The sequence below is a fragment of the Sabethes cyaneus genome, chromosome 3, assembly GCF_943734655.1.
Source record: "Sabethes cyaneus chromosome 3, idSabCyanKW18_F2, whole genome shotgun sequence".
NCBI classification, from domain to species: domain Eukaryota; kingdom Metazoa; phylum Arthropoda; class Insecta; order Diptera; family Culicidae; genus Sabethes; species Sabethes cyaneus.
In genome coordinates this window covers 82,838,411-82,866,173 of record NC_071355.1, presented here as the reverse complement: position 1 = coordinate 82,866,173, position 27,763 = coordinate 82,838,411, and the positions used below count along the sequence as shown (strand labels likewise).

General features: G+C 41.4%; 1 protein-coding gene across 1 annotated transcript; it reads left to right on the top strand.

The window, feature by feature from the left end:
- The first annotated feature begins 588 nt into the window (after positions 1 to 588).
- On the top strand, positions 589 to 27,537 carry LOC128742565 (uncharacterized). The gene is made up of 4 exons (XM_053838965.1): positions 589 to 999; positions 8,480 to 8,698; positions 25,967 to 26,369; positions 26,437 to 27,537. Exons 2-4 carry the CDS (start codon positions 8,512 to 8,514, stop codon positions 26,801 to 26,803), a joined length of 957 nt encoding a protein of 318 aa, XP_053694940.1. The 5' UTR covers positions 589 to 999; positions 8,480 to 8,511; the 3' UTR covers positions 26,804 to 27,537.
- The last annotated feature ends 226 nt before the right edge of the window (positions 27,538 to 27,763 follow it).

Below are 27,763 nucleotides of genomic sequence, written 5' to 3'. Positions count from 1 at the left end.
ATATTATCTACCACAAGAGTAGAGAGAGAAATCGTTTTTTCGTTCTATTTTGCAAAGAACATCGGAGTGTCGTGCTGGCAGTTTAGCGGAAAATTGAATAGTTTTCAATTTTTTATTCAATATTTGTCATACAATTATATTTATGTTTTTTCCAAAATTTGTATCATATATGTTTATTGTAGTATTTTCGATTGTAAATGGAGTGATTAGATTTATTTTTTGGCTTTAATTTTTCGTTTGAGTCAGTCGTTCCTATCGATCGAATGTTCTTAAACGGTTGCTTTGGGTCAAATTCTACTTTTTTCCAAGCCGAGACTAAGAAACCCTTTTTAGGTGCACTGGAAATTGCAAAACGTGAGCATCGAAATCGTTGAAGAGAACTTAGACGATTTCGCTCTCTGGTTGCTCTTGCAATTCACAAGCGGCACGCGTGGTCCACCAAAAGCACAAACCTTGTTCCGGAGGTCGGTGGGTGGTAGGGCGATGGGTGAAAAATGTTGCGGTAGCGTCATCGTTGCTTGTGTCTGCCTATTCTACTGCTCGCTGGTCCGCAGTTGATGATCAGTCGCGTATGGGAACAGTTGAAAAGTTTCGTGTTCGCTGAATCCAGTTATAAAGTAATGGACAATACAAAGGCAATATATAAACATAGAAAACACCGGTAAGGTTCATAAGTTGGAAGAGTTCTCCGTCGAAATACTTGTGGGATGGCCCGTTGAGTAATGCGATAGTGATAGTGGTGCAAAAGTGTAAAAGCAAATCAGTTTAGTGAAAAAAACCTTGCTAGAGGAGTGCAAAATTTTCAAGCAATTTTTACAAGAAAAAAAAGTTCACTCAGTTAAAAGTGCAGCCTGTGTCTGTGTTGGTGATATTAAAAATTACGATAAAAAGAACAAAGAGTACATTTTGCCCAAGCGCAGAATTCAAAGAAGAAGTTTTGTTCCATTTTGTTGGATTATAAGGTGAAAGCGTACCCTCAAGGTGAAAATAATTCCTAAGGTAAAATCTTGTTCTATGTAAATATTTTTATTATTTTGCAACAACTTTGCCACCATTAAAAAACAAAAAAATGCAAATAGTTTATAATTCCAACTATGAATACAGAGTTCTCATTGAAAGCTCAATCAGATTAAAAAATGCATTTGTATGCTACACATTCATCTAATGAAGTGTCAAACTAAATTTGATTAAATTTACTCGAGCATGTTAGAATCGAATCTATATTGGTAATCAGCAATAAGGTCTGCCGCTTGGTATGACTCATCTAAAATGTGTTTGTGGAAAAATGCCAGCTCTCTATCCACCAACAAAAGTAAAAGTAATTATCACGAACATATTCTGCCATTTCTAACTGTTCGAATTGGAATCGAAGAGTTTGATAGTATGGCAAAGGGTAAATGAATTGTTTCGGAAAAAACTTCAATGTTGTATGTTAATAGGATTTCAATTTCAAACTTTCATATTAAATTCATAAAAATCCAATCTTTATAAAGTTCGAATCTGTTCCGGGAACGATTTTTATTTTCAGCAATATCGTTTAGCAAAGACAAGATTTTCGAAAAAGGTTGAATACGAAGAAAGGTCGATATATTTGATTAATATATTTGATATTTTCCAAAATGTTCTGAAGTTCTGAATAATTTTTATACAAAACATCTCACATAATACAAATTTTCAAATAGGATAGATACTCCATTAATGGCGCAGCTACACGCTATGTAATTTCTTTTTGTTTATTCACTGGAATATTTGCTTTGATCAACATTTATGGGACACTAATATATCAAACACAAGGTATTTGTCACTAGGCAAGACAATTACATACGTTGTAGGAGTAACTTTATGAAGAAAAAGATCAATTTCCTGGTTCAATTAGACTGTACCAACAGTTGTGCTAATGTTCTTTAATTGATCTCGGTGATAGGAACAATTATGCTGTTCCACGTATTTAGCTGCGAAGTACCGCAACAATAGAAGCGAGCCTCTTCCAGTTGTGCCTAAAGTGGTATTAGATTTTAGAAAATCGTTATTTTAAATAAAATGATGTGACGACGAAATTATACATTATTAATGAATATTAGCGCAACTATAGGTGCTATCATAACTATTGGAGCATCTACCCTAATGAATCAATATTTTTCAAACAATTGATTGAATGTAACTTTAGCATGATATTTTAACAGGATAATAAGTGCTACATATGTCATCATTATGTACAAAATTTTGTGGTTTTATTCAACAGCATCGCATGGGTGCTTTGAACGTGAAAAAGAGATTCATAGTACATTCATTTGGCGTCATTATTGTCACTATTCCATTAAGATACAAAAGGCAAAAGAAATTAAGTCTAAAAAACCAAATCATCCTGAACTGTAAGGCTTGTGTCATTCCCGTGTTGAACGGAATCAATCTAGTGAAATCACAGTAAGGCTTTATTCAATCAACCGTCAATTAGAAAAGCTTCACCCAAGACATTACACGCCTCGTGTCGATGGTGAACGTGAGTGCACCGGCAAGGGGACTGGCGAATCTAAGTCAATCAACTTAGCTATAACCTCGGCAGCAGCAGTTTCATCATCAGCCTCAACACCCATTAGTGAGCCACGTGGAACAGAAACAACACCACCTCGTTTCCTCGCACATCGAAGGTCACGTGACTTGTCGTTATGTATTGGTTGGGTGGCGTTACTTAATTACTCTATAATGAGGTGCTGCTGGATCACCACACTGCTTCCCCAACTCAACTTGCTAGTTGAACGATATAATCTGTACGGTTTGATTTTTTGTTCATCTATTTGTTCATTCGATCAAATGTTGAGCTTCACTTTCAATCGATGGTAAAGGTTGGGTTGAATCTTGTGTGAAGTGCATTACTGAACTGTTTTTTATCCTCTAAAATCAAGAGTGGAAACGCATAATTGAAGTGGATATAATCATAACTGTTTATTGGTTATGCTCAAAGACCAACGAAGTGCTAATAATAATAATTCGGAATATTAATTGTCAATGTATTGGAAATACGTTAATGGGGTTAATATTTATGGACAGATAATTGTTTTAAATAGCCTTACTTCTTATCATAACTAGTTGCTCGAACTTTTTCTCGAACACGATACATCGTGCTTTATATCAGCTGTTTTCCTATCATGTTTGGTAAACTAAATCCATTCTTGTCGTAGACTTCGCTTTCCATCAGGCGTAGATTACCTCTGCCATCGCAAAGTTCTCGCAAAGTTTCAAAGTTGAATACGGTTTCTCCATATAACTTGGTTGTGGGCTACTGCTCTCCAATTCTTTGGACACCGAGTGCTCTCCGCCAGATCTCGCTCCACCTGGTCTAACCATCTTGCTCGCTGCACTTCTGTTCGTCTTGTCCCTACCGGATTTGAGGCGAACACCATCTCGCAGGGTCCAGTTTTAGCCAGCTTTTGGATACTGGGTTCACCATAGAGCTGTGCGAGTTCATCGTTCATCCTCCGCCTCCATACTCCGTTCTCCTGTACGCCCCCGAAGATCGTTCTTAGCACTCGTCGTTCGAAAACTCAAGGTACTCGAAGGTCTGCTCGAGCATTGTCCATGTTTCATGCCTGTAGAGAACAACCGGTCTAATAAGCGTTGTACATGATGCACTTTGTACGGGGACTTAGTCTGCTCGACCGTAGTTGCTTGCGAAGCCCATAGGAAGCACAACTTCCGCTGATAATACGCCTCTGAATCTCACAGCCAATATCATTGTCCGCCATTACCACTGAGCCAAGGTAGACAAATTCGTCGACTACTTCGAACTCATCACCGTCGATCATTATATACTCCAGCGGCGTCGGTCGGCCTCGGCTCCGCTGTCCAGCATGTACTTTGTTTTAGACGTATTTACCATTAACCCAATCTTTTCTGCTTCGCGCTTTAGACTGGTTCAGCCACCGCCACAGATGTTCTGCCGATAATATCCATGTCATCGGCAAAGCAGACGAACTGACTGGATATATTAAAGATCGTGCCCCATGTTTTGATATCCGCTCGGTTGGTAACACCTTGTAGCGCTATGTTGAACAGCAGGCATGAGAGACCATCACCTTGATGAGGCCCCCTGTATGTGATTCGAATGAACTTGACAATCCACCCGAAATCCGAACACAGCACTGTGTACCATTCATCGTAGATTTAATCAATTTGATGAGCTTCCTGGGGAAGCTGTTCTCGTCCGTGATTTTCCATTGCTCTTTCCGGTCGATGGTATCATATGCGGCTTTGAAGTCAACAAAAAAATGCTGCGTGCGAATTCTGTGTTCACGGCCCTTTTGCAGGCTCTGCCGTAGTATAAATATTTGATTCGTTGTTGACCGACCTTTGACGAAGCCGGCTTGATAAGCTCCCACGAATCTGTTCGCAATTGGTGATAGTCGGCGGAAAATGATTTGGGACAGCACTTTATAGGCGACATTGAGAACGGTGGTCGCTCGATAGTTCTCTTAGTCGAACTTGTCGCCCTTTTTATAGGTCGGACAGATAACTCCATCTTTCCACTCCTCCGGTAGCTGCTCCGCATCTCAAATTCGAACAATTAGCTGGTGCATACAAACGGTCAGCTTTTCTGGTCCCATGTTAATAAGCTCCGCACCGATGCCATCTTTCCGAGCTGACTTATTGTTCTTTAGCTGCATGATGGCCTTCTTAACTTCGCCTATCGTTGGGGCTTGCATCTCTTCCCCGTTTGTCGCACCGTCGAAATCGCTTTCCCCGCCGCCATGGTTCTCCACCTGAGCGCCATTCAGATGTTCGTCGAAGTGCTGCTTCCACCTATCGGTCACCTCACGATCGTCCGTCAGAATACTGCCATTCTTATCCCGACACATTTCGGCTCGCGGCACAAAGCTTTTGCGGGGTCCGTTCAGTTTCTGGTAGAACTTTCGCGTTTCCTCATCCATCACCCTCCTACATTCATCGTCAAACCAATCGTTCCGCTGATTCCGGCCCACATGCCCGATGAAGCTCTCCACTACACTGCTGATGGCTGTTTTGATGGTGTTCCAACAGTCCTCGAAGGGGGCTCCGTCCATCTCGTCCTCTTCCGGCGGCGCAGCTTCGAGTGAATGCGCGTAGTTTGCGGCGACGTCTGGCTGCTTCAACCGCGCGAGATCTAACCGAGGCTGGTGTCGGTACCGAATGTTGTTCAAACAGAGAGTTTTGTACGCATCTTAACCATCACTAGGTAGTAACGTCGAACTTGCGGCTCTTCAATACGTCGGGTGCTCGCTTGGAAGTTCCACGTCCCGAGTTTCTAATCCATAGTCTTTTTTCTTCGTGTCGGTTTATACCGATTGTTCCATTTAGAATTTCATTGTTCTTCATTCTGTGCTTTAGTATTTTTCGTGGTGGCGGCTTGCAAAGCCTGCTACACCAAACCCTTGTTTCGCCGGAGGGCCAACGAAGCTCGAAAGAGCCCTCTTTCCCTGTCGGCATACGACGTTGGCTTCCTCCGGGGTTGGTTACCCGATCTCCACCAAGGTTGCTCGTATCCCGGCTGGTACTACGGGGAGGTAGGGATAGAAGTTGTTGAATAAGAGGCTATGAACCTTTGTAGGGTCTATTTTATACCTACAGGTGCACAAGGCACCGTTGGTACGCATTATTCGGCCATTTACCAGCCTCTCCTCCTCCCAAGTCTTGGAAATAACCCAGCGTATAGCCATTGCCAGCGTTTCTTGGCCATGTTTATAAAGCTCTGCTGGTAGACGGTCCTTACTGGTGGTTTTGTTGGTGTTCAGTAACCCGATTTTTCGTTTGACTTTCTGGAGATCAGGTGCTGAGATATTATTTTCCTTGGGCACTTCTAGGTTAGTTTTTGTTCCGCCTCGTTCTTCAATTCTGCCATTGAAGTGTTCGTCAAAGAACTGCTTCCATCTCTCGAACAAGCTCGAGGTCTAGTTTGTGATCAAATTCCCTCCCTCGTCTCTCACTTGTCAGGTTTTGGGGTGTAGCCCTTATGAGATTGGTTCTCCTTCTTGTAAAATTTGCGTCTATTATTAGTCTGTCCTCCTTCTTGTGCTTTTTACTCCTCAGGCTCGTGGCTAACTGGTTTCTTGTTAGTCGGTATTTGGCCATGTTCTCCTCGCTAGTGGGAATAGTCAGATAATTTTTCCAAGCCATATTTTCTCTCCATCACTTGTTGTCATACCCCATCAAATCAATCATTTCGTATATTCCTTAGTTACCCACCTAGTACCACGGTAGCGGCCTCTCCGATGGCCCATCGTATTCTGCCCCAACCATCATCGAGGATTGAGACACCTAACTACTCGAAAGATGGCAGGCGTAGTTCTCGGCATACTGCGGCAGACTTGTCTGGTATACGACTGACAGTTTTGATTTGCAGTCATATACTGTTACTAAGTGATGATCAGAGTCAACTTCCGTAGTCAATCTGGTTCATTGTACGTTGGTCAGGCGATCTCTAGGTAACTTTCTGGATATCTTCGTGGGGAAAAGGCTCGGAAAGCTTCGAAGTTTATACATCATTGGCTGTTAACGTTCATGCACAGGCTATGGGGTCCTATCACCGGTGTATACATTTCTTTCCTACCGACCTGGGCGTTATTCCGATGGGCGGGTCATGATGTCCCGTGGCGAACAACTGTCGTATGTTGCATCCAGCCGCGCGTAAAACGCTTCCATCGTCGGGTCTACCTTTCTGCGGCCATTGCACGTTGATGAAATTTGATTGTAGAAACGGCCCTTTATCATCCATAGACAAACTCTCGCGTTGATTGCCTAACAATCTATCGCGTGATCCTGCATTATACCCAATACTACAAGACCCGTTCCCAGTTTATTACTACTGCCACCGATCTGATAAAATTGAGCTTTCCCGCTGCGGATCTTCCAAATCTTCACTCCTTTGCGACAGATTTCCTGCAAAGCTTCGATGCCGAGCTTGCGGGGCTCAAGCTATTCGAGCAATACCCCGTCGCCATATGCAAAATTCAGCGATCTGCGGTTCCAAGTAGCGAGTTTCCAGTCCATGTTTCGTTGCTTAGCTCGATGCCGAATATTCCGATCCGTAAACAAAGTTTTGGGCTTAAATGTCATTCTAAGACTCGACCCTTCTTTATCGACAGACATCGCGCCGGCTGTTAGAGTACAGCAAGTGTAATGTTTACGATGGCAGATTTTTATTACAATTTGTTAAGTGGTTATTGAGATGGCAGCGGAGCCTGAGCAGATTCGCCAAAAAATCATGTGCGTCGTCGTTGAAAATTCGACTGCAACTCACAGATGGATCGGGAAAAACCTAGAAATCTATCATTTTACGTGTCCCAAGTAGGGAAGTTATTCATGGAGACCCCATGGCTCCAGCGGAGGTCAGGCAGTGACAGAAAATCGAAGACAGCTGACCTGGTGAAGGCCAGGAAAGTGTTGAGTCTGTTCAAGCGTTGCCCGAAACTTTCGATTCGCGATGCGGCGAAGAAGGAGGATATTTCCATCTAGTTTGTCTAAGCCGTGCAGGAATGATGGCATGATGGACGACGAGTTTTCAATTCAGGCGGATACAAAGTAGTTGCCGTAGCAGGAGTTTTACGTTGCCATGACACAGGTGGCAGCTCCTGAGGGAGTAAGGAAGAAGAAGGTGGACAAATTGGCTAAAAAGTTCTCGGTTTGATACGCCATCATAATGGCTAAACTTCGTAAAACACCTAAAGTATTGGAGAACAAGCTGGCTTTGAATAAGCAGAGGGTAAAACTATAAAAAAAATTCGGAACTATATGGGTGATGTCCACGGCCAGGTGCGGCCATTCGGTTGTGGAGAGGAGATCCAATAAAGCATTAAAGTAGAAAACTAGTATTATAGTAGATAATTTCCGGTTAGATCTGGTTCAACCTTCCATATAAGTTTCTAATACAAACGTAATGAAAATTGTTAGAATAGTTAAAAATTTGCATTTTTATGAATGCTCAATAAAATTTAATGATTTCGGAACGAATGATTCTTCACAGTTAGCGTGAGTGTTTGCTTGTTTTGAAGCATGTTTGCCTGACTTTTTCTACCCATTAAAATGTGACTGTAAATATTCAAACGTATTCAAATCAGATTGTAATATCTTTTATCGTCTGCCGTTTCCTATCCTATACCTATTCCATTACATTTTTTGCGACACGTTTTTTTCCTGAGGCAAGAGCTTTGATTACACAAATTTTCGCACTGGGGTTTCGTAATTGTCTTTTTAAAATATTGTTTGGCTTTCAAAAGTCATGTTGGGGATACTATCAACTTTTGTATTTTGGAACCTACATTAGGTAGCGTACGATACTAGTTCAGACTTTCGTATGAAAATGTACACGTTAAATTGGAATAAATTCGTCTGTAGTCTGTGCTTCCAACTAAATTATTCTCAGAAATTCAAATCTATCAAATTGTCTCGGTAGAAGGAAGAACATCAGGTACTAACGAAGTGTGATGTTATTCATTCATTTTATTTCCAGATTCAACTTGTACTTGGAGGTATCGCACCGCTATGGGGCCTGTTCTTGATTTGACTGATGAGGCATCATTTAGTGAGTCCTCTCAAGACACAACGGCAAGCACAGACTCGAGGTTTGAGTTGACACATGAATTAAAGGATCGTTCCAGCGGCCAAACGAACGTGTCTGCGGAATCCTCTGACAGTGTCATTTCAACCAGTTTTTCGGTCATTAACTATGGTAAGTGGTAAAGAATGTTTATGCTTGTTAGAAATCTGATCAGCCAAAATGAATTTTGTCGTTGGTCGTCGCCACAATATCATATTATTACGTTGCGGTTTGCATATAATTGTTCTTTCCCTGGTGTGTAGTATGAATGTATTCTTAGTTGTCTCATGGGCTTGAATGTGCAAAATCGTTTGCCTGCTGGTTAACACAGCACATAAAATAACGGCAGTATCTCGATAGTCTACTCACATTGCCGGCCATGTGAGTCCCCGTGTTTCTGTATGCACATAGATGAATCATCAGAAGAAAAAAAACAAGAGTGCGCTTTTCGTGGTTTAGTTCTGCAACATTGCGGCTTACAGTTTTTAGAACATTGTATTCATTTACGTGCTTAGTATCATTGGGTGCAAGAAATTAAACATCGGACAATTTGTGATTTAAATCATACTGCGAGGTTTTTACAGCATTCTAAAGTTTTCTAGCCTGCAGTATTATTGGCGTAATTTTACGAAGTGTATGAAGAATCTGGATTATAGACTAGGGTGGCAAGTTAACTTTCAATTCTTAAACACAATTAAATACTTCGAACGAAATTCTCTGTAACGGAAATATAAAACAAATTATGTTCAATAATCCAAAGGCAATTTGCTTCACCTTGCGTATCAATGTTGATATGTTGTACGAAATTTTACAGAATTAGTGGACCCGGCGCATCTTAAGGTGAAACGGTACTGAATCCAAACATGGCCGGAAAGATGGCGAGGATAATGCCTCACATAGGCGCCATTTTTCCGTCCATGTTTGGATTCAGTACCGTTTCACCTTAATTAGAGCTGTCGTTTTAACCCCTGGAGACTTTTTCGAAACGTAATTAAAAGCCAGATATCAATATTTGTCATAACTTTGAAATGAATGAAATGAAATGAAAAACAAAAATGGTTTTTGACACCATTATGGAATTCAAGATGGCAGCTAATGTTTTAGCTTTATTTTCGATTTCTACTCAACGATTATTCACTCGAATACTATGCCGGTAAAAGTCTTTGTCCATTGAGGCTATCCACGAATCCAGTTATTTTTTGGTGTCTTCATATGAGTGAAATTACTGATCAGACAGAGCATGTGCCATCAAACGGAACAACTAATACCTGAGGTACATAATGGAAGCGAATCGACTTCCCGTTTGAATGTTTCCAAGTATGTTTTGACGGTAACATGAGACCGAGCGTCGTCGTGCTGTGCAATCCCTTCTTTCCGCCTCTGCGCGTACTGCCGTGACTGTTTTTCAAGCAGTGCGCAGCACAATCGCCTCACTAGAATTCGGCAATTCGGCGTTTTCGAAGGATTTTGACTTTCTTTCACGCGTACGATCGCCAATTTTGGTTTGACAATTGCCCAATATTTCTCAATTGGGCGGAATACTTCTCCGCTATAGTGGCAGCGTGCCAAATCAGGCCAAAAGTTTGCAAGGCCATTATAAGCTTTAATGTACAGAAGAATACGTTTTTAGGCACTCCAGATTATATATTTTGGAATCCATAGTCATGCAACTTGTTTTTTATGTGCAGCTGCAAATACCTTGCCAGGTCATAAGCTTTTTTTGTGAATTTATAGGCAAAAACAAATTTAAGCTTGCTTGGGACATCATCTCGCCCGGTGACTTTATGGACTTGCCAGAATTTATAGACTTGTCCGGGAAGCTGCCCATATTCCATCTTCACGTACCATGAGGATGCATCCTTCGTTTTTCGGAACGCATCGACAATTGCGAATTATGGCAGAGAACTGTTTTTCGTCGCACTGTCGTCCGGGATCTGGAAGAGTACCTTGTAGGCGGCGTTTACTAGTGTTATACCGCGATAGTTGCAAGTTGCAACAGCCTTTTTATAAAAGGGACACATCACTCCTTTCATCCATTTCTCTGGTAGCTTCTCCATCTTCGGAAATGACCCACTGTAGAGCCGCTGCCAGAATTTCTCCCCCATGTTTATAAAGCTCTACAGGTAGGCAGGGTGGTCCTTACCAGAGGTTTTGTTGGACTTCAGCAATCCGATTTCTCGTTTGACTTTTCGGAGATCAGGTGCTGGGACATTACTATCTTCCATGGGCACTCCTAGAGCCATAAGTTAACTTCCGTTTCGCTTCCTTGTGCAACTTCGCCATTGAAGTGTTCATCGAAGAACTGCTTCCACCTGTCACTCACGTCGCGCTCGTTTGTGATTAGATTCACTCTCTTGTTCATACATATATCAGGTTTCGGACTGTAACCCTTACGAATTTGTTTCACCTTTTCGTAAAACTTGCGCATGTGATTAGCTCGGAATAGTTGTTTTAATGCTTCACGATCCCTGTCCTCTTTTTGGCAACCTTTACTCCTCAGGGTCGTGGTCAACTGGTTTCTCGCACGTTGATATTTGGCCCATGTCTCCTTAGTGGTAATGCTCAGATAATTTTTGCAAGCAATTTTTTCAATGCTCTCCACCGTTTATTACCATTCCCTATCAAACCACTCATTTTGTATACTCTGGGGCTCCTCATCTCGTGTCTCTCCGATCCGATGGCCGAGCGTATTCTGCTCCAAAGCGTCATCGAGGTTTGACGCACCTAACTGCTCGGAAAAAGGCCAAGTGATCGCGCGTAGCCCTCGGTATATTCAACGTTATCTAGCTGCCAAATGTTCTGGCAAGGAGGACGACTTTGAGGTGTCTGGTATACGGTTAACAGTTTTGAGCACACGTGTATTGCTACTAAGTGATGATCTGAGTCAATTTCCGTACTCCGTAGGTTCGAAAACAGGCACTGAGGAAGCCTGAAAGTCGTAGGCGGAATAGAGAAGAACTGGCCATCTATGAAAACGTGGTAAAATTGGTTTATCGTACGTTGGTCAGGTGGTTTCCAGGTTGCTTGATGGATATTTTTGTGTGAGAAAAGGTGCTTCGCATCACCAGGCTTCGGGAAGCTTCGAAGTTTATACATCGTTAGCTATCATCATTCGTGTCGACGTGCAGGCTCTGGAGTCCTATTACCAGTCTATACATTTCTTCCCTATCGACCTGGGCGTTCATATCCCCGATGACCATCTCAATGTCCCGTGGCAAACAGCTGTCGTTTGTTGCCTCCAGCCGCGTGTACAATGCTTCCTTCTCATCATCGGGTTTACCTTCGTGCGGGTAGCCTGCATCATCGTAGAAACGGCCCTTTATCCTCAATAGACACATCGTCGCGTTGATCGCTTTCCAATCTGTCACGTGATCTTGCATTATATCCAACACTACTACAAATCTCATTTCCGATTCGTTTAGTAGTGCCCCACTCTGATAAAATTGGGTTTTTCCGCCGCGTATCTTCCAAATCTTTTCTCCTTTGCGACAGATTTCCTGTAGAGCTATGATGCCGAGCCCGTGGGTCTCAAGTTGTTCGAGCAGCACCCAGACTCCACTCGTAAAATTTGGCGACCTGCAATTTCAAGTACCAAGTTTCCACGTCGTCCTTGTTTCGTCGCCTAGGCCGATGCTGAATATTTCAATCAGTATTCGCTCGAATTTCCGTAGTAATTGATTTAGGTGGGTTGCCTTACTATGGTCATGCTACCGAGCCTCGTGATGGTGCTGCCATCTTAGGTGCCCTGTCGGTATACGGCCTAAGCTTCCATCGCGGTTATTTTCCCGAACTCCGCTAAGGTTGCTCGTATTTCGGGTGGTACCATGAGAAGGTAAGGATAGGAGTTGCTGAACAAGAGGCTAAGGACATCTATGAGGTCTATGTTGCGCATTATCCAGCCGTTCTACAACCCTAATCCACTAAACCCTAATCCACAAACTTCAAATCCGATGCCCTGAAACCATTTGGAGAACTCCCGACTACTAAGGTAGCTTAGCGCAAAACTCAATGGGAAGTGGTGGATATTTTCAAACGGAATCCAAAGTTGACATCAAAATACGCGGGAAAATGGCAGGTATTTCGCAATTTATCTTTTTAGAAAGACGCGAAGTAATATCTAGAGGCGAAGTAACGCTCCAAGAAACCAAATTTGCTGACAAAATATTAGTGAATCCTTATGGAATGATTATTATGGTTGCGAATTATCACTATTCAGATTCAATCAAACAATCAAGCTTACTTCATTAAAAATTGGAACAAACTTTTGCTCATATTGTGGCGCTCTTGGTGGACGGATTTGGAAGTATTTGGTGCCCACGCGTCGGAAATGTTGTTGGCTTTACTTATGCATTATTGACATTCTGCAAAACGTTTGTATTTTGTAAACAAACAACATGGCAGCCAAAAGAAGGGAACAAATTGTACACAGTTATTTGGAAAATCCATTGTGGTCTGCATCTAGGCGAGCTAAACAGCTGAAATTGTCCAGAAATACCGTATGGCGCGTTATCAAACGATATAAGGAAACATTAACGACGATTCGGAAGCCTCAAGTTAATCATCGGAGTGGAACTGTCGACCGGAAACTGCCAAACCGAACCATAAAACAGAATAGTGTGGCCAAAATCCGTGCTCGAAAGCTATACGACCAGGTGCTAACCAAGTTCGACGAGTGTCTTCGGATGGACGATGACAAGGCTGACTTCGGGCAAATGCCAGGTCAAAAATTTTACTTGGCAACGGCTCGGGGGATGTTCCAAGCAAATTTAAATTTGTTTTTGTCGACAAATTTGCACGAAAACTTATGATTTGGCAGGGCATTTGAAGCTGTGGCATAAAAACGAAAGTTTTCATTACAAATAAGATAATGATGTCGGAACTGTACCAAAAGGAGTGTCTCCAAAAACGAACCACCACCACCCGTGATGTTTTGGCCAGATTTGGCAAGCTATCATTACAGCAAAGTCGTTCAAGAATGGTATGCAGAGAAAAGGGGTCCAGTTTGTTCTGAAAGACCTTAATCGACCCAATTGCCCCCAGTTCCGCCCTATTGAGAAATACTGGGCAATCATGAAGAGGAGACTCAGAGCAAAGGGAAAAGTTGTCAAAGACATCAATCAGATGAAGACCTGGTGGAATAAGAATATGAATATATGAATATATGGTACTACCACCTGCCTTAGCAGAACATCCGTTCATAGCAATGAGCCTATCATGTCAAAAAGAATTGAAGATATTCAACGATTGGTCATGCTTCTTAACTCTTGTAAGAAGGGCCAAAAGGGAATTGGTCGATAAGCAACATTACTTACACGTACCAGGGATTTAGAGAATCTCCTTCCAAGGGCTAAGTCGTCTGAGTCAATCGTTGAATGAACCGTCTTAATGCAGAATGACTCCAGCAGGTGGGGAGAAGAGCCCGCTCATTATCCACGATGTGTTGTTAATCGGGCCAAGATTAACCCTAGAAAGTTGACTGTTTCACTCTCCCTAGGCCCACCGCTTCAAACAAGTGCTCTGATGGTCCCTCCCCATTCTAGTTTATTTATGAAATGTGGTATATATGGATAAAAATAGAACAATCTCACCAGCAGTCCTTCGAATGGAAGAGAGTTGCGTCCTTTTAGTTTCCATAAGTGCTTCTAATAATTAATTTAATTATTTCTTCTGGAATCCAATATCCATGTGCAGTATTAACACTCGTATTGGCCAAAGTTTTATGTAGCAGGAGGTGCTTCATAAACTAAAACGAAAAAAATAATTAAAATAACTTATTTTATGCTTACCTATTAACAAAGTCGTGTGGTTCTGCCGTCTGCCCAAAACCTCGATTTTGAGATCAGGCAGCCGGGAACCACCCAGTATCGCACCTCCTAGCTTGGCTACTCGATAGAGCATTACCGGCTATGGCCACGTGAAGGCACTAGGTAGGGGCTTGGGATAGCTAGAGCTATATTGGACGCTCCTCATTTGCCTTCCCCATTTCATACCCGAAGACCTGGTGGAATAAGATAGCCAAAACGATGGACGAAGAAAGCGTGCGCCGCCTAATGAGCCATATTACAGGAAAAGCTCGAGAATTCCTTCGAAACCGTGATGAATAATTTTATCCGTATTTTTTCTTAATACGTAGTATGAAGAAAATGCTGCATTTGTCTCAGAAAAGATCTTGAATTCAATAATAAATAACTGAAATACACGCAATTGTTTTTGTTCCAATACTTTTTGAAGCTTATACTGAAGCTTCACACAACGACAATATGGCGATACTATGATTCCCAGCGAGTCAATCCAGCCAATACCCAGGATAATCAAAAAATCTATTATTGTATACCCGATGCAGGCCGCATATACTGATATAATACAAGCCACGTATTTCGTACAGCAGATATTCAATTTTTTAATAGACAGGTATAAAAAATAAAACCTGTTTAATCCACCTAGTGGTGAAAGGAACCTTTGTTATACGGTCTTACTTGCTATTTGAGATAGAAATCGATACGTTTGGTTTAAATAAAATTTTTGGAAATTGAATAAGTTTACAAAATTTGAACCAGATAGAAGCACTTATAAATTTTAATAGTTCCTTTTCTCATGTAATTGCTGAGTAAGTTGTTACTAATGAGAGTGCAAATAAAAGTAAGTTGTAAAAAGAAATATTATTATTTAACATATACATTGCGTAGTAAAGGTCTAGTTTATAGGTTTTTGAACTATGCATAATTTCCTGTAATGCCATTCTATTTGATACACAACAATAAAGTTTTCTTGAATCAATTTCATCAATTTTTATTAACCTTCGGTACTCACGCTGTTGTATTTTGTACAACACGTGTAGGTGTTTTAATGCCATATTATTATAAAGTTACAAATAGTTGTTTAACTAACGTATATTCTTCAATAAACTTGTTATAAGCAAAATTTCATAACTATTCAATGCATTAATACTTTAAATTGTTAGGAAAATAGATCAGCATAAACCGACATCACAGAAACGAAGCAAGCAGCGTGTGAGGTGTACCACAATTGGCCCCAACTGGAATTTTCTCTCGTTTCTTCATATGAAAAAATGGTGTCTGTATGTCAGCAAAACTACCAGCAAATATAAAATGTTTAGAATGTATCCGTCTGTTGGTAGTTGAGAAATTCGGGGTCAAAATTAGGGTATTTTTTATAATCAAAGTTCTACAGTTCCTAAACAAGCAAATATAGAGGTATACTATATTCAGCAAAGTTGTGTGTTTTGACTATTTGTACAACTTTGTAATACATGAAAAAGTCATACAACAATTACAAAAAGAGCTAAAATAGAAAAACTGATTTTACAAATTCATATACAATAAATAAGATTTTTCTATCTTAGCTGTAGAGATGGAAGGTTACTGTCTCTAGCAAAATTTCTTGTAATAATATGCTCTATAACTTTGCAGAGCACATCAATGTGTTATATTGACACTGAAGAAAAATATTTTTTTTTATTTCACTTTTAGGGGGATTAGTCAAAATTTAGATTCCACCAGACGATAGAGCTTTTAATTTCAAGAAACTCTTCCAAAGGTTTGATAAACTTAAAGTCAATTTTTCCTAACCAAAACTCTAGTGCGCACGTTTTCTTTGGTTTTTGGCTAACAGGTTTTTTAAAGCTAACTTTTAAACTGCTTGTCCATTTTCAATAAAACTTGGTAAAATGTTTAGTAATAGCAAGAGCTTTCGTTTGGTACTAAGATCGTTAAAATTGGTTGCGTGGTTCCGGAGAAAATCGTGTCACGTAATTTTCACATTTTTGCTTATAACTTTTAAACGAAAAGTCAGACCATGAAACAATTTAATAGTGATATACTAGGCAATAATACCTTTTAAACAAAAGTAAAAGCGGTCGAATCGGTTCAGCCATTTCCGAGTAACAGGCGATTGAAAATTCGGAACGAACACACATACACACATACACACATACATACACACACACACACACACAGACACATAGACATTGATCAGTTCGTCGAACCCTGTCGATTGGTATATGTGACTCGGCTCTCCGGGTCTTGGATCTATTTCGTGTTTTTCGACCAATTTCTAAACCTTTGTTATATAGTATAACAAAGGTGAAAATGTGCCACCCTATTGCCTACACAGCTAGTTCGCGCAATGACGTTTGATTTGAGGCTAGATAAGCAATTATTTAGTCTAGGTCAGTGAAGAGTGCACGCGGTAGAGCATGTGCTTGCACACGCGGCTGGGCTTGCCTTTATTATTGCTATTACATTTCAACGACAAGGATACCCTGAGCTTAGTAGACACAGATGTTCATATTCTAAGTGCACACCGTGTCGTTTTGAGAGCACTTTTTTAAATCACGTCTATTTTAATCCAGTTTTGACACTTAGACTCAAATTTTCGCAACGTTTCGAATTTCACAAGAAACGGATCCAAGCGCCCATCATGAGCTTCAAATATACTGATTTATTTGTTCTAAAAAAAATCACCAATTATTATATTTCCCCAGAATGAGAATTAGCACTCGTACTGAAGCGGATCACAACCGTTGGCAATAGGAAACAAGCTGACGGCGATGTTGTTTCCGACCAGCCTCAATCGAACGGGCGGCGGCAGACAAACGTGACAAACTCTATGCTTTCGGTTGATAAGCCGCGACAAGCACAGCTTAGTTACGTTAGTCAGTGGTATCAAACGAGTTAGTCAGTTGGCTACAGCAGCGACGTTACGTGGTATATCAACAGAGTTACTAGGTGTGAACCGGCGGCAGAGCCTGTTGAACGAATGCAAAGTACACACGAGCTGTGCGTTAAAATACGAGGGAAGGAACGTGATCGCTGGTGCATTTGAATTTCATGTTCTCAACGAAAGAGAGTTAACTGATGTGGTTTCGACCTATTCACATGGTATTAAAATCGTTCTATTATCTATTATATACTTTGCAGTCGTTTTGCCCTAATGCATAGCAAATAAGCTGCCGACTGTTGATAGATGTATTTTGCATTTCTGCAGTTGAAAGCAGAAAATAGGGAGGTTTTTCGAAAACTTATCTTAAACTTTTTAATTTCAAATTAACTATTCTGCTTAGCTTTACGATTTTATTTGAATAACTTAGCTGTATATAGATTTATATTAATTCACCTTCACTGCACCTGCAATGTATCTAGTGGCTGGATGATGTCAAAGTGTTGTCAAGTTCTTGACACAGTTGAGCCACATGCCTGAATAGATAAAATATGCAAAACCGGAACCTGCGATGCGACGACTGGCTGACCAGCCAAGTCAGCGTCCTACCAAATTAGCACTCTCACTTTTACTTTTTTTTTCGTATGTTCTATTTAACGCTCGAGCGCTGCACGCGTCTCGTGGATGTCAGATTGTGAGCAATGTCACGCATTTCATTTCCGTTTGATGTCGCATTTTCAGCCGTATCGCTAAGCGGATTGAAACGTGATATAACTTCTCCGCCAGATGCTCTTTGGAACAGAATCGCAAAAATTTTCACACTTATCTCCGTACGGTCTGAATGCCGCCCCGAACGGTTCTGCTTTCTGCTAGGTGAGACCCCCGTGTCTCTTACCATTCCATTCGCGCAGCCGCGCTTTGTTCGTTTTAATTTACATTTCCAATTTCCGTGAATCACGCTGACTACCAGGAAAAAGGTTGTTGAGTACACTGGTCGCTATTGACTCGCAACGTCGTCGTCGTCGGTCTGCTGAACAGCCGTCGAGAGTGAGAGCGGTGCAGTTGGTGGAAAACACTCGCCAGTGCACGTGACTTGGGCTCCGGTCAACAGCGAACACATGGAAATAGCTCCCCACTTGTTACATAGACTTTGCGGTCGGTCGGCTACTCGTGAAAATCAAGCTCAGTCTGATTGAGCACATGAAGGGGTTCATATGCGCGCCTGGCGGCAGGATAGATTCATTTTTTCTGAAGTCGTTCGGTGATTTTGTAGTGATTTTCATAGCACAAACCCCGCACTGGATACAGAGGTGAGAAGTGTTTCGATGTGCTAAATGATATCAGTTAGAAATTTGTTTCCTAGTTTGTAAAAAAAGCTTAGGAACAGAGAGTGATAAATATAGGCGTTTTTCACAGAATCCAAACAAAGAGAGTTCCGTGGGTGCAAACAACTTTCCTTATGTTTTGGGTATCGACCGAAAAAGAAAAGTTGCATTAGTTTTACACTATCAAACAGTTCCGAAATTATGTTTTAGTTTATTTATAACTGAGACTGCGATTTACCGTATTAATGAATAAGGTGAGTTGAAATGGAAGCGCGACACAAGACTCGGTCAATATTTTCATCGGGCAAATGGAAAATTGTGTTACGTGTAGAAAAACTGCTGACATTTACTCTAATGGAAGCGTACGGGGAATGTTGAATGTTATTTGTTTTGAACTGCCCAACTTTTGTTCTGTGCCAATTGTCTTTATGGTACATCGAGCTTCAGATAAATTAAATTGGCTCTTTTATTTATATTTATTTTCAAAAAAATGGAACCCATAATACTGTTTTACCATGTTCTGTTACGGATAAACTATCAAAACTCACGAGAGATTTTTGAATTTTACATTTATACTAGCTGACCCGACAAAAAAATAAAGCGGATAGCATTTAATTATTCGCCATCATTATAAACCATTTCGCCGAATACCATTTTGCGGAACACCAATTCTCGGTTGACCATAATGCTGAATAGAGAGTTTCGCAGAATACCATTTCGCGAAAAACCTTACGCGGGATGTACCACTGCGCAGGGTGACCCAACTGAAGGAAAGTAATAGAGGTCAGTAGATCTAGGAAAATAAATAAACCTAGATAGAGGTGATCTCTAGGGGGGCTGCCCCCCCCCCCCCCACATGCCAAATTTGATTCCATTTGCTTGATTAGTTCTCTAGTTATGAGGGTATTTGTATTTCATTTGTATAGGAGCCCCCCTCCCACTATTGAAGGGGGGAGGGGTCATAAATCCCCTCTTAAAGAGAGGAGGGGTCTCAATTCACCATAGAAAAAAAAATTGCCTGCAAAAACACCTACATGCTAAATTTAGTTCCATTTGCTTGATTAGTTCTGGAGTTATGAGGAAATTTGTATTTCATTTGTATGAGAACCCCCCTCCTAAAAAGGTGAGGGGTCCTAATTCATCATAGAAAAAATTCTTGCTTCCAAAAACACCCACATGCCAAATATGGTTCCATTTGATTGATTATTTCTCGAGTTATGAGGTAATTTGTATTTCATTTGTATAGGAGTTCCCCCTCCTAAAGTGGGGAGGGGTCCTAATTCACCATAGACAAAAACCTCTACATGCAAATTTTCACGCCGATTGGTTCAGTAGTTTTCGATTCTATAAGGAACATCCCGACAGACAGACAGACAGAACTCCATTTTTATAGGTATAGATTGTATAATACAGTAATCACGCAAAAACAGAAGATCGCTTAGCTGAGTTTAACATGAGTACAATGATCTGTGTGTAGGAATTTTTGTATATGTATTTCACGTTGAGAACTGAATGCACGTTCCTCAGAGATGACTTAATTGATTTGAGCCAGGGCTGTCCTGCACCCAGTGCACCGATTTTGCTTATTTAACTGTCGAATTTTGCTTGGTTGAAGTGTTACAGTCAAAATCGGTGCATTGAGTGCAGGACAGCGCTGATTTGAACTATATTTGTTTCATTTAAACTGAATTAAATCTCGGTTAATTTGGATGACTTCAATGACAAATGAATGGAATGGCAATATGCAAAAAATATGTATGGAATGCTTGTAGAGCTATGTTATTATCAACAATATTGCTGAATTAAGCATTGCGTTATCTCTTGTATTTACGGTGCCCTTTTTTGATGTGTGGATCACCGCGACCAGTATCATTGATCTACTGTGATATCTCCCGAGTGTTTGCTGTATTCTGACATTGCATTTCGTTTTGCTAATAATAATAATAAAAAGGTTGCTCTACTATACACACTCGTTCCTCAAGCCAGTACTATCTCCAGTTATAGCTGTCCCTGGCGGGGTTTGACTTCCCCACTTTTTTGTACTGTTAAGAGGCTCCAAAGGTAGAATTTAACACGAAGGCAGTGTAATTAGAAGGCATGAGAATCAACCCATGCTTAAATTACTTGATTTCGAATGGCCTTAATTCTACTGAGATTTAGACTCACGTCTACTAGTCGCTCGTCATCCTCTGGCGTTTAGCAGCTTCGCCCATGCAAGCGGCGATTCGAATTTATGACGCTGGGGGCTTCAGTCAGTACTGTACACCCGAATCTATCTCGTTCTAGGTGGTTAGGAGTGTTGCACTAACCCCGTAACTGTCCTGTACTCTAACGCCGGCTGCGAAGTCTGTCGATAAAGAAGGGTCAAGTCTTAGAGATACATTTAAGTTCAAGGTTTTGCTTTGCTTTCTAGAAGACGTATGGAGTTTGCCTACATACGACATAAAGATAGTCATCAGGGATACAAATGCACTGGTGTAGCTTGAGAATTTTGCACTACGAAATATTCGGAAACATGCCAGGAAACACTTTAGCGGAGAGGCTACCTCTCAGGTCGTTTTTTCCGACGTCGGTCGTGCCATATCAAGAAATCCGCTGCATTCTACTCAACTCAGGAGCCGTCTCCACGTTTCTCGGTCTTGGGCTGCCGCTCTCCAGTCGCCCCTAATACCCACTGTTCTAGCATACACATCAACAACGGGTACGGTGTCTGTCTCGAAGTCGTCGGGTTCTTTGCCAAGTATTGTTTTCGCTAGTCTCTCATCCGGCATCTTTGCTACGTGGCCAGCCTATTGCAGCATGCCGTGGTTTAATCGTTTCAGAATATTCGCATATTTGTATACTTGGTATATTTTATGTTACATGCGCTAGAGACACACTCCTTCGTCTAATATGCCGCCAAGTATTTATCATGGGATCTTAAGCTCTAAAACGTTAAGAGCTCGTCAGTCGCTCTTCTTCAACGTCCACGTTTCGAGGCCGTAGAGTATCCCCCGGAGAATCAGCGTCTTAAAGAGCGCGAGTCTTGTATGGGGTTGCAGGCCACGGGATCTCAGCTAGCTACGTAATCCGTAGAAGGCCCTATTTGCAAACTCTATCTTTTTTACCTCACGGCTCACATCGTTGTCACATGTCACTAACGTACCAAGGTAAATAAATTCGTCGACCATTTCAAAAATATCTCCATCTGTCACTACGGCAGTTCCAACTCCTGGAGGGCCACACTCTCTACCAGCCACCAAAAACTTTGATTTGGTAGAATTTATGATAAACGCTATCCTCGCAGCTTCCTTCATGTGATTTCATGATGATGGTACCGCTTCTATGCACGCCTGCCCTTGGAATAGCACCTTCCAATGCAATGTTGAAGTATATTATACTTTTTCAAGTATACAGCTCATTTCGTTTAACTGAATCATACGCCACCTTGAAGTCTATAAAAAATGGTGAGTCGGCAAGTTGAATTCCCAGAATTCATCGAGGGTTTGTCGTGGAGCCTTTCTCTCGAAAATTGCACTATGATTCGCCAACAAAGATTTCCTACAACAGCCTCAGTCTGAGAAACAGGATGCGAGAGAGAATTTTGTATGCAGAATTGAGGAGAGTAATGCCTCGATAATAGGACACCATACGAACCGTTGCTTTTCAAAAGATGTAAAATCAAAATTTCTCACTTATTTATATTTACCTACCTGCAAAATAATTACTAATCATATTTTATTTGTGGTACAGTTACTCTGTTATACTTAATTTTCATGACTTCTGCCTAATGTTGATAAAAAAACATTTCCTATACCTCTCTCTAGCATCTTGCTACCAGTCATCCGAGAGCCCTGAAAAGCTAAAGCCCTATAAAGATACATTTATAGGGCTTTATGAAAAGCCTGGCCGAGAGCCAAAAGCTTTGTTTGCGACATTTCAATTCGAAAAAATTAAATTTCGCAACATGAACGCAATAAATAAAAACAATGTTTTCCAACAATTTATTGGTTAAGGTGTCAAACGTTATATTGCGAATAGCGATAAACACAAAAGAAACTGAGGTGCATGAGAGAGTAAGGTTGTTGTGTTCAGTAAATTTATTGTCGCTGAATTTTGCTGTTACGGAAATGCACAATATGCGTTATGAAGTAACGACATCTATTGTATTCAACAAAGAAACATTGATAGTTTCAAGCATACTCTCACGCGTGGCGCATGATGAAACACTTGCGCCAACTTCTGTTATTTATTATCAGAAACTAGAGGCGGTGTCCTATTACTGCATCAAATAGGCAAATTTGGCACAAATCTTCCACATGATTGTGAGGAACGTGCTGCTCGAGGCAAAGATTCTGATACCTAATTGCTGCATTCGATTCGAAGGCCCTTTTTACAAATAAGACATATGAGATCTTCCAATCAGTCCGTAGGTAGTGCCTCCTTAGTCCATGCCTTTAGTAAAACCTGATGGATTGCACAATACAGCCGTTCGCTCCCGACCGAGCAATTCTCCGCCTCCGCAAGAACGCGATCCCAGTACTGGTGTTTCTTATAACGATGAAGTCTCTTTTCGGTAGCTTTAGCATCTCGGTACCTCTCTCAGCTCTGGCATGTCACAGTTACAGCCAATATGTGAGGTCTGGCTCGATTCTTCTCGTCAGTCACTCGTTGCACACTGCGTCAAACTACTCAATGGAAATGGCTGGACAGGTAACACCAAACACTTCTCGCGCTTTCGTACTAATCTCATCGTGGTTGTGCCTCTACTGCTCGTTCAGGTTATCTCCAAGTTGTTCACCGATCCGCTCATCAGTTTCCGTTCATTCCTTGTCACCAATTCATTGAGTGTCTTGACACCCGCACGTCAGCTGAGATCTAGTCGTGCCCAAGGTTAGTCAAGAGAGGTTTTCTGATGTCCAAATTTGTTTATCACCCCCGCTGGATTACCCATGACGATCACCGAAAGTTTCAAAGCGAAAACTGTTGAATATGTAGAAACAACATCGATGGTTGCTAACCACTCGATCCGCGCACTTCTGTTCTACAAACTGTTTAAACTAGATCACCTATTTTAACTCACCTTGGTCGTGCCAACTAGCACATTTGGTCCCTTTTCTTGGTGTCAGTGGTGTCCTTGCGACGAAGCCGCTCCACCATAACCAAATTCTCGCATGATAAAAAACTCATAGTCTGCAGCCCGTCAAGGACTACTACTCTAATTGGTGTTTTGTATATAGTCAGTTTCATGCGGTGGTGTATGCTCCTTGATCGACATGCCTTGTGGAAAGCCAGCTTGAATGCGTCATTGAATCATCTTACTCGTGTTGTTGTCAGTGTGATTGGAGATCACTAATAAATGAACTCATTAATCACATCAAGTTCATCACCGTCAATAGTCACCATCAGTGCGAGGTAAATGTCGTCTTCAGTTGTCGACGCATTGTTTCGAGCTCAATCCTTTTGGTCTGGAGTAGTATCAAGAGTGCTCCCGAAACCCGAACGTACATCACCTGTTTCAGGGTAGTTTTGACCAGCTAGGTCAGTTTATCCAGAAATGAAAAGCAAACCCTTGGGCTATAAACGTTTAAAGACTTTATCGACAGACTTCGACACCGGTTATTAGAGTGCAGGACAATTACATGGCTAGAGCAACGATCCTACTGACTCTACCTATACTACCCAGTCGAAATTAGAACATACGATGTCTGACTCGTTTGACCAGCATCGTACCTCGTAGATAACTGCCCAAGTAACAATTTGGGTGGTATTACACTCTTACGATGGCATTTAAGACCAAAATTGGTCATGAAAACCGTCATAAGAGTACAATAAAATTCACAGTGTTGCTTGGGTGGGCGGCATACAGGAATGCATACTGGTGTATTATTTGCCATAGCTACCGATCGTCCTTTTTGTAGATGGGACACCTTTCATCCTTACGAGATTGTTTCGCTTTCTCGTAGAATTTGCGGGTGTCTTATTTACTTATTATTTCGGCGACAACGCGAACCTGGACCGAATTTAGGAGTTGTCTCCACGCTTCTCGGTCGTGGTCTGCCAGTCTCCAGTCGCCCCTAACACTCGCTGCGAACAACGCTCATACATCGGGTACGCCTCGAAGTCGACGGCCTCTGCCGGGTCGCTGGTCTCTCATCCGGCATCCTTGCTACGTGGGCAGCCCACTATAGCCTACCATGTTTTCCCGTGTGTTCATGATATCTTTCCGAAACAGTTTCCGAAATAGTTTCTCTGTCTTCCTTCAAGCGTTCTCTTCTGGATCGTTGTAAATTAATTCCACGCTCGTTGTTGCATGGCCAAAATCTCTCTCATGGTAATGCATAGTTTGGCTGTTGCAATTCAAGGCATAGATAGCTTCGCTGTTCGTTTGTCAGGTGATCTCCAGGTGGCCTTGTGGATACCTTAACGGGGAAACAAAATGCTTCGAAATTCTAGGCATCAGGAAGCTGCGAATTTGAAACACCAGGGGCCGTTATTGTTCGTAGCGGTGTGTGACCCATCGCTTCTATATCGACATGGCCGTTTATATTCCCGATAGCACTCGTGATGTCCTGTGGCGGACAGTCGTCGTACGATTCCTCGAGTTGCGTCTAGAATGCTTCTCATCGTCGGTTTTACCTTGTAATTGAAGAAATGGCCATTTGTCTTCAACAGTCATATCCTCTTTTTAAGTTAAACGCCTTCCAGTCTATCACGCGGTTCTGCTTTCAGTGCAACATAACGCGACGAATCCGGGTGCCAAACTTTCATTACATGTCTTCATTTCGTTGCCAGACTCCAAGCCAAACGCTTCAAGTCTTATTTTCTTGGTTATTTGTAATCGTTGTATTTAGGTTGTCATTCTAGGGCTACGCTACCGAATTCCGTGGTACGACTGCCAACCTGGTTTTAGCGATTGAGATAATATGTTCCTTAATTCAGCCGACCGTTCCGGGTCAGACGCTATTGTGAACTGCTCCTAACATGTAGACGCTCACTGGGTTGGGCATACGATGTTTAGTCTTGCAGTGGATTAGTGCACTCACCATCAGAGTCTTCCCTCACGTGGAAAAAGATTCTCGAGGCCGGAAAAGCTTTCTACCTTCACCCCATCATAACACAGCTTAGATCTATATTATTAAAAGCAATGTTTTGGTAATACATTCCGATGGAATTTGACCTTCTGTTGTTTTGTCGGACGGACTTCGCAGCCAACCGTTAGGGTAAAGAACAATTGATACTGAGATATTGAGATACGAACATACGACGATTGGTTTGTTAGTGTCGTACCTCGAGACTGTTATTATTGGGAGTAGTTTGCCTCTTATCCTAGCACAATCTTACATTTAGAATATAGTTTCATAGATGCACCTAACAATTACTTGTTTTCTTCTCTCTGTCTTTTCAACTCTCCTAGTGGGTAAAGCTCAAAGGAAATCATTGCAACGATCCATCGGACGAGGCCGCAAACCGTACAACCGTCAGCAGGCATCTCCTCGCACTAGTCGTGTAGAATCGACAGATGATACAACCAATTCTTCGGTAGGGTCGTCAGTTGACTTCAGTTCAGAGAGCGCCTCTATTATATCGGTTCCTATTGTGGAGAACATTGCGGATATGGTTGACCTTGATGATAACAATAGCATGGATGAGCAACATTCACAACAGCAACATCAGAACATAGGACAAAATCAGCATCGGCAGGCTAATGCTGGTCCTCGCAACCAGCGATCTCTGAGTGTATCGTCCAGTGGATGTTCGAGCTCGATGGATGATCGAAATAGTGATTTTTCTCCGTTGGGAAGCGCAAGCAGTTGCCGGTAAGTTATAAGAAAGCATATGACCTATGTTTAAATTATTAATCAACTGATCCACATTGCTTTGCAGATGCTCGTCCCTCAGTATATCGGATTTCGATGATGATGGTTTTCGCGAAGACAACAGTGTTTCGTCAATGTACTCTGCATTATCTTCAGCCAGGTCCTACCAGAGGCATCACCAGTTACATCACCGCCATCAGAACGTGCCACATCATCCAAACAATACCAAGGGATTGTTCGATATTGCCCTGAAGACTGTTAAATTAATTCGGCGTAATCAGGAACTACAGAGCCGGCTCGCTCAGTTACAGCAGGAAACCAAAGCATTCATAGAATCCGTAATGGCCAATCCAGAGAATGAACCACTGCGAAATCGGTTCCACGCGACGACTCCGAGCCGGACAAGCACACCCGCGCTAGTAGTTCAGAAATAAATCTGCACGGCACTGGATGCCACCTAGTCAGCGCACTTTCAATCAACATTTGTCAGAAGTTTACATTTCAAAACGGTTTATGTGTAAAATTGTCTGGACTCCAGACGCTAGAGGAGCTGATTGTTCGTGTTTCTTCTCACAAATGTTCTGAAGAGTCGACCAAAGCGCATCAAAAACTGCTTAAAGGAGCAAAGTTTCGTAATATAAATACGTCTAGTATTGATTGACTAATGATGTAGCTTTTGGATTTCTTTTTTTCTGTGTAGTATGTATAGAGTACAATAATTTATTTGATCTTTTTACTGTCAGCGATGACGTAGTACTATTCTGAGAACAATCACCACAATCATATTTATATAAGACTAAGTGCGAGCTTCTCCTGCCGATGATGTACGTTGCGTGGAACGCCTTGATCAAACTGTCGGCTATTATAATTTGCAAGTTAAATATCTGATTTCATAGCCATTTAGCCAATAAACTTGACAAGCAATCATCCCTAACATTTTTGTTAATTGCATTTATTTCATGTAAAATGTTAGCCTAAAATTGATACAGATAAGTGAATAATGAACATACTGCAAAAGTAAAAAAAGATTGGTTCTGTTCTAAAACTTTAAATCCTAAGGATACCTAGTGATAGTTGCTTCTACAATTAAAACAAGACTAAACAATAAACATATAAGCAAGTAAGATTACTGTTATTTATTATACTTTCTTCTAGCCATTAAACATTTGACGATATAGACTATGAAATTTGTTTTATTTTTGCGGTTATATTTTCATTGGGTTTGCTATAACAACGAAGAGGTCGTTCAATTTCGTTATGATTATTCCGTTATGTAGGTGTGTTGGGCTTGAAAAAAATCATCAAGCACGTAATGAAAGTAAAAACTAAATAGCAAAAGAGTATAGTTTTGTGACTTTTCCATATACAAAGCAAATTTTGCAAAAAATCTGTAC

What these genes read in the sequence shown, in the direction of transcription:
- LOC128742565 (XM_053838965.1), top strand. Translation starts at nt 8,512, where the DNA reads ATGGGGCCTGTTCTTGATTTGACTGATGAGGCATCATTTAGTGAGTCC. An exon ending in TTTTTCGGTCATTAACTATG is followed by an intron (nt 8,699 to 25,966) that starts GTAAGTGGTAAA and finishes CAACTCTCCTAG; the next exon opens with TGGGTAAAGCTCAAAGGAAA. An exon ending in GGAAGCGCAAGCAGTTGCCG is followed by an intron (nt 26,370 to 26,436) that starts GTAAGTTATAAG and finishes ATTGCTTTGCAG; the next exon opens with ATGCTCGTCCCTCAGTATAT.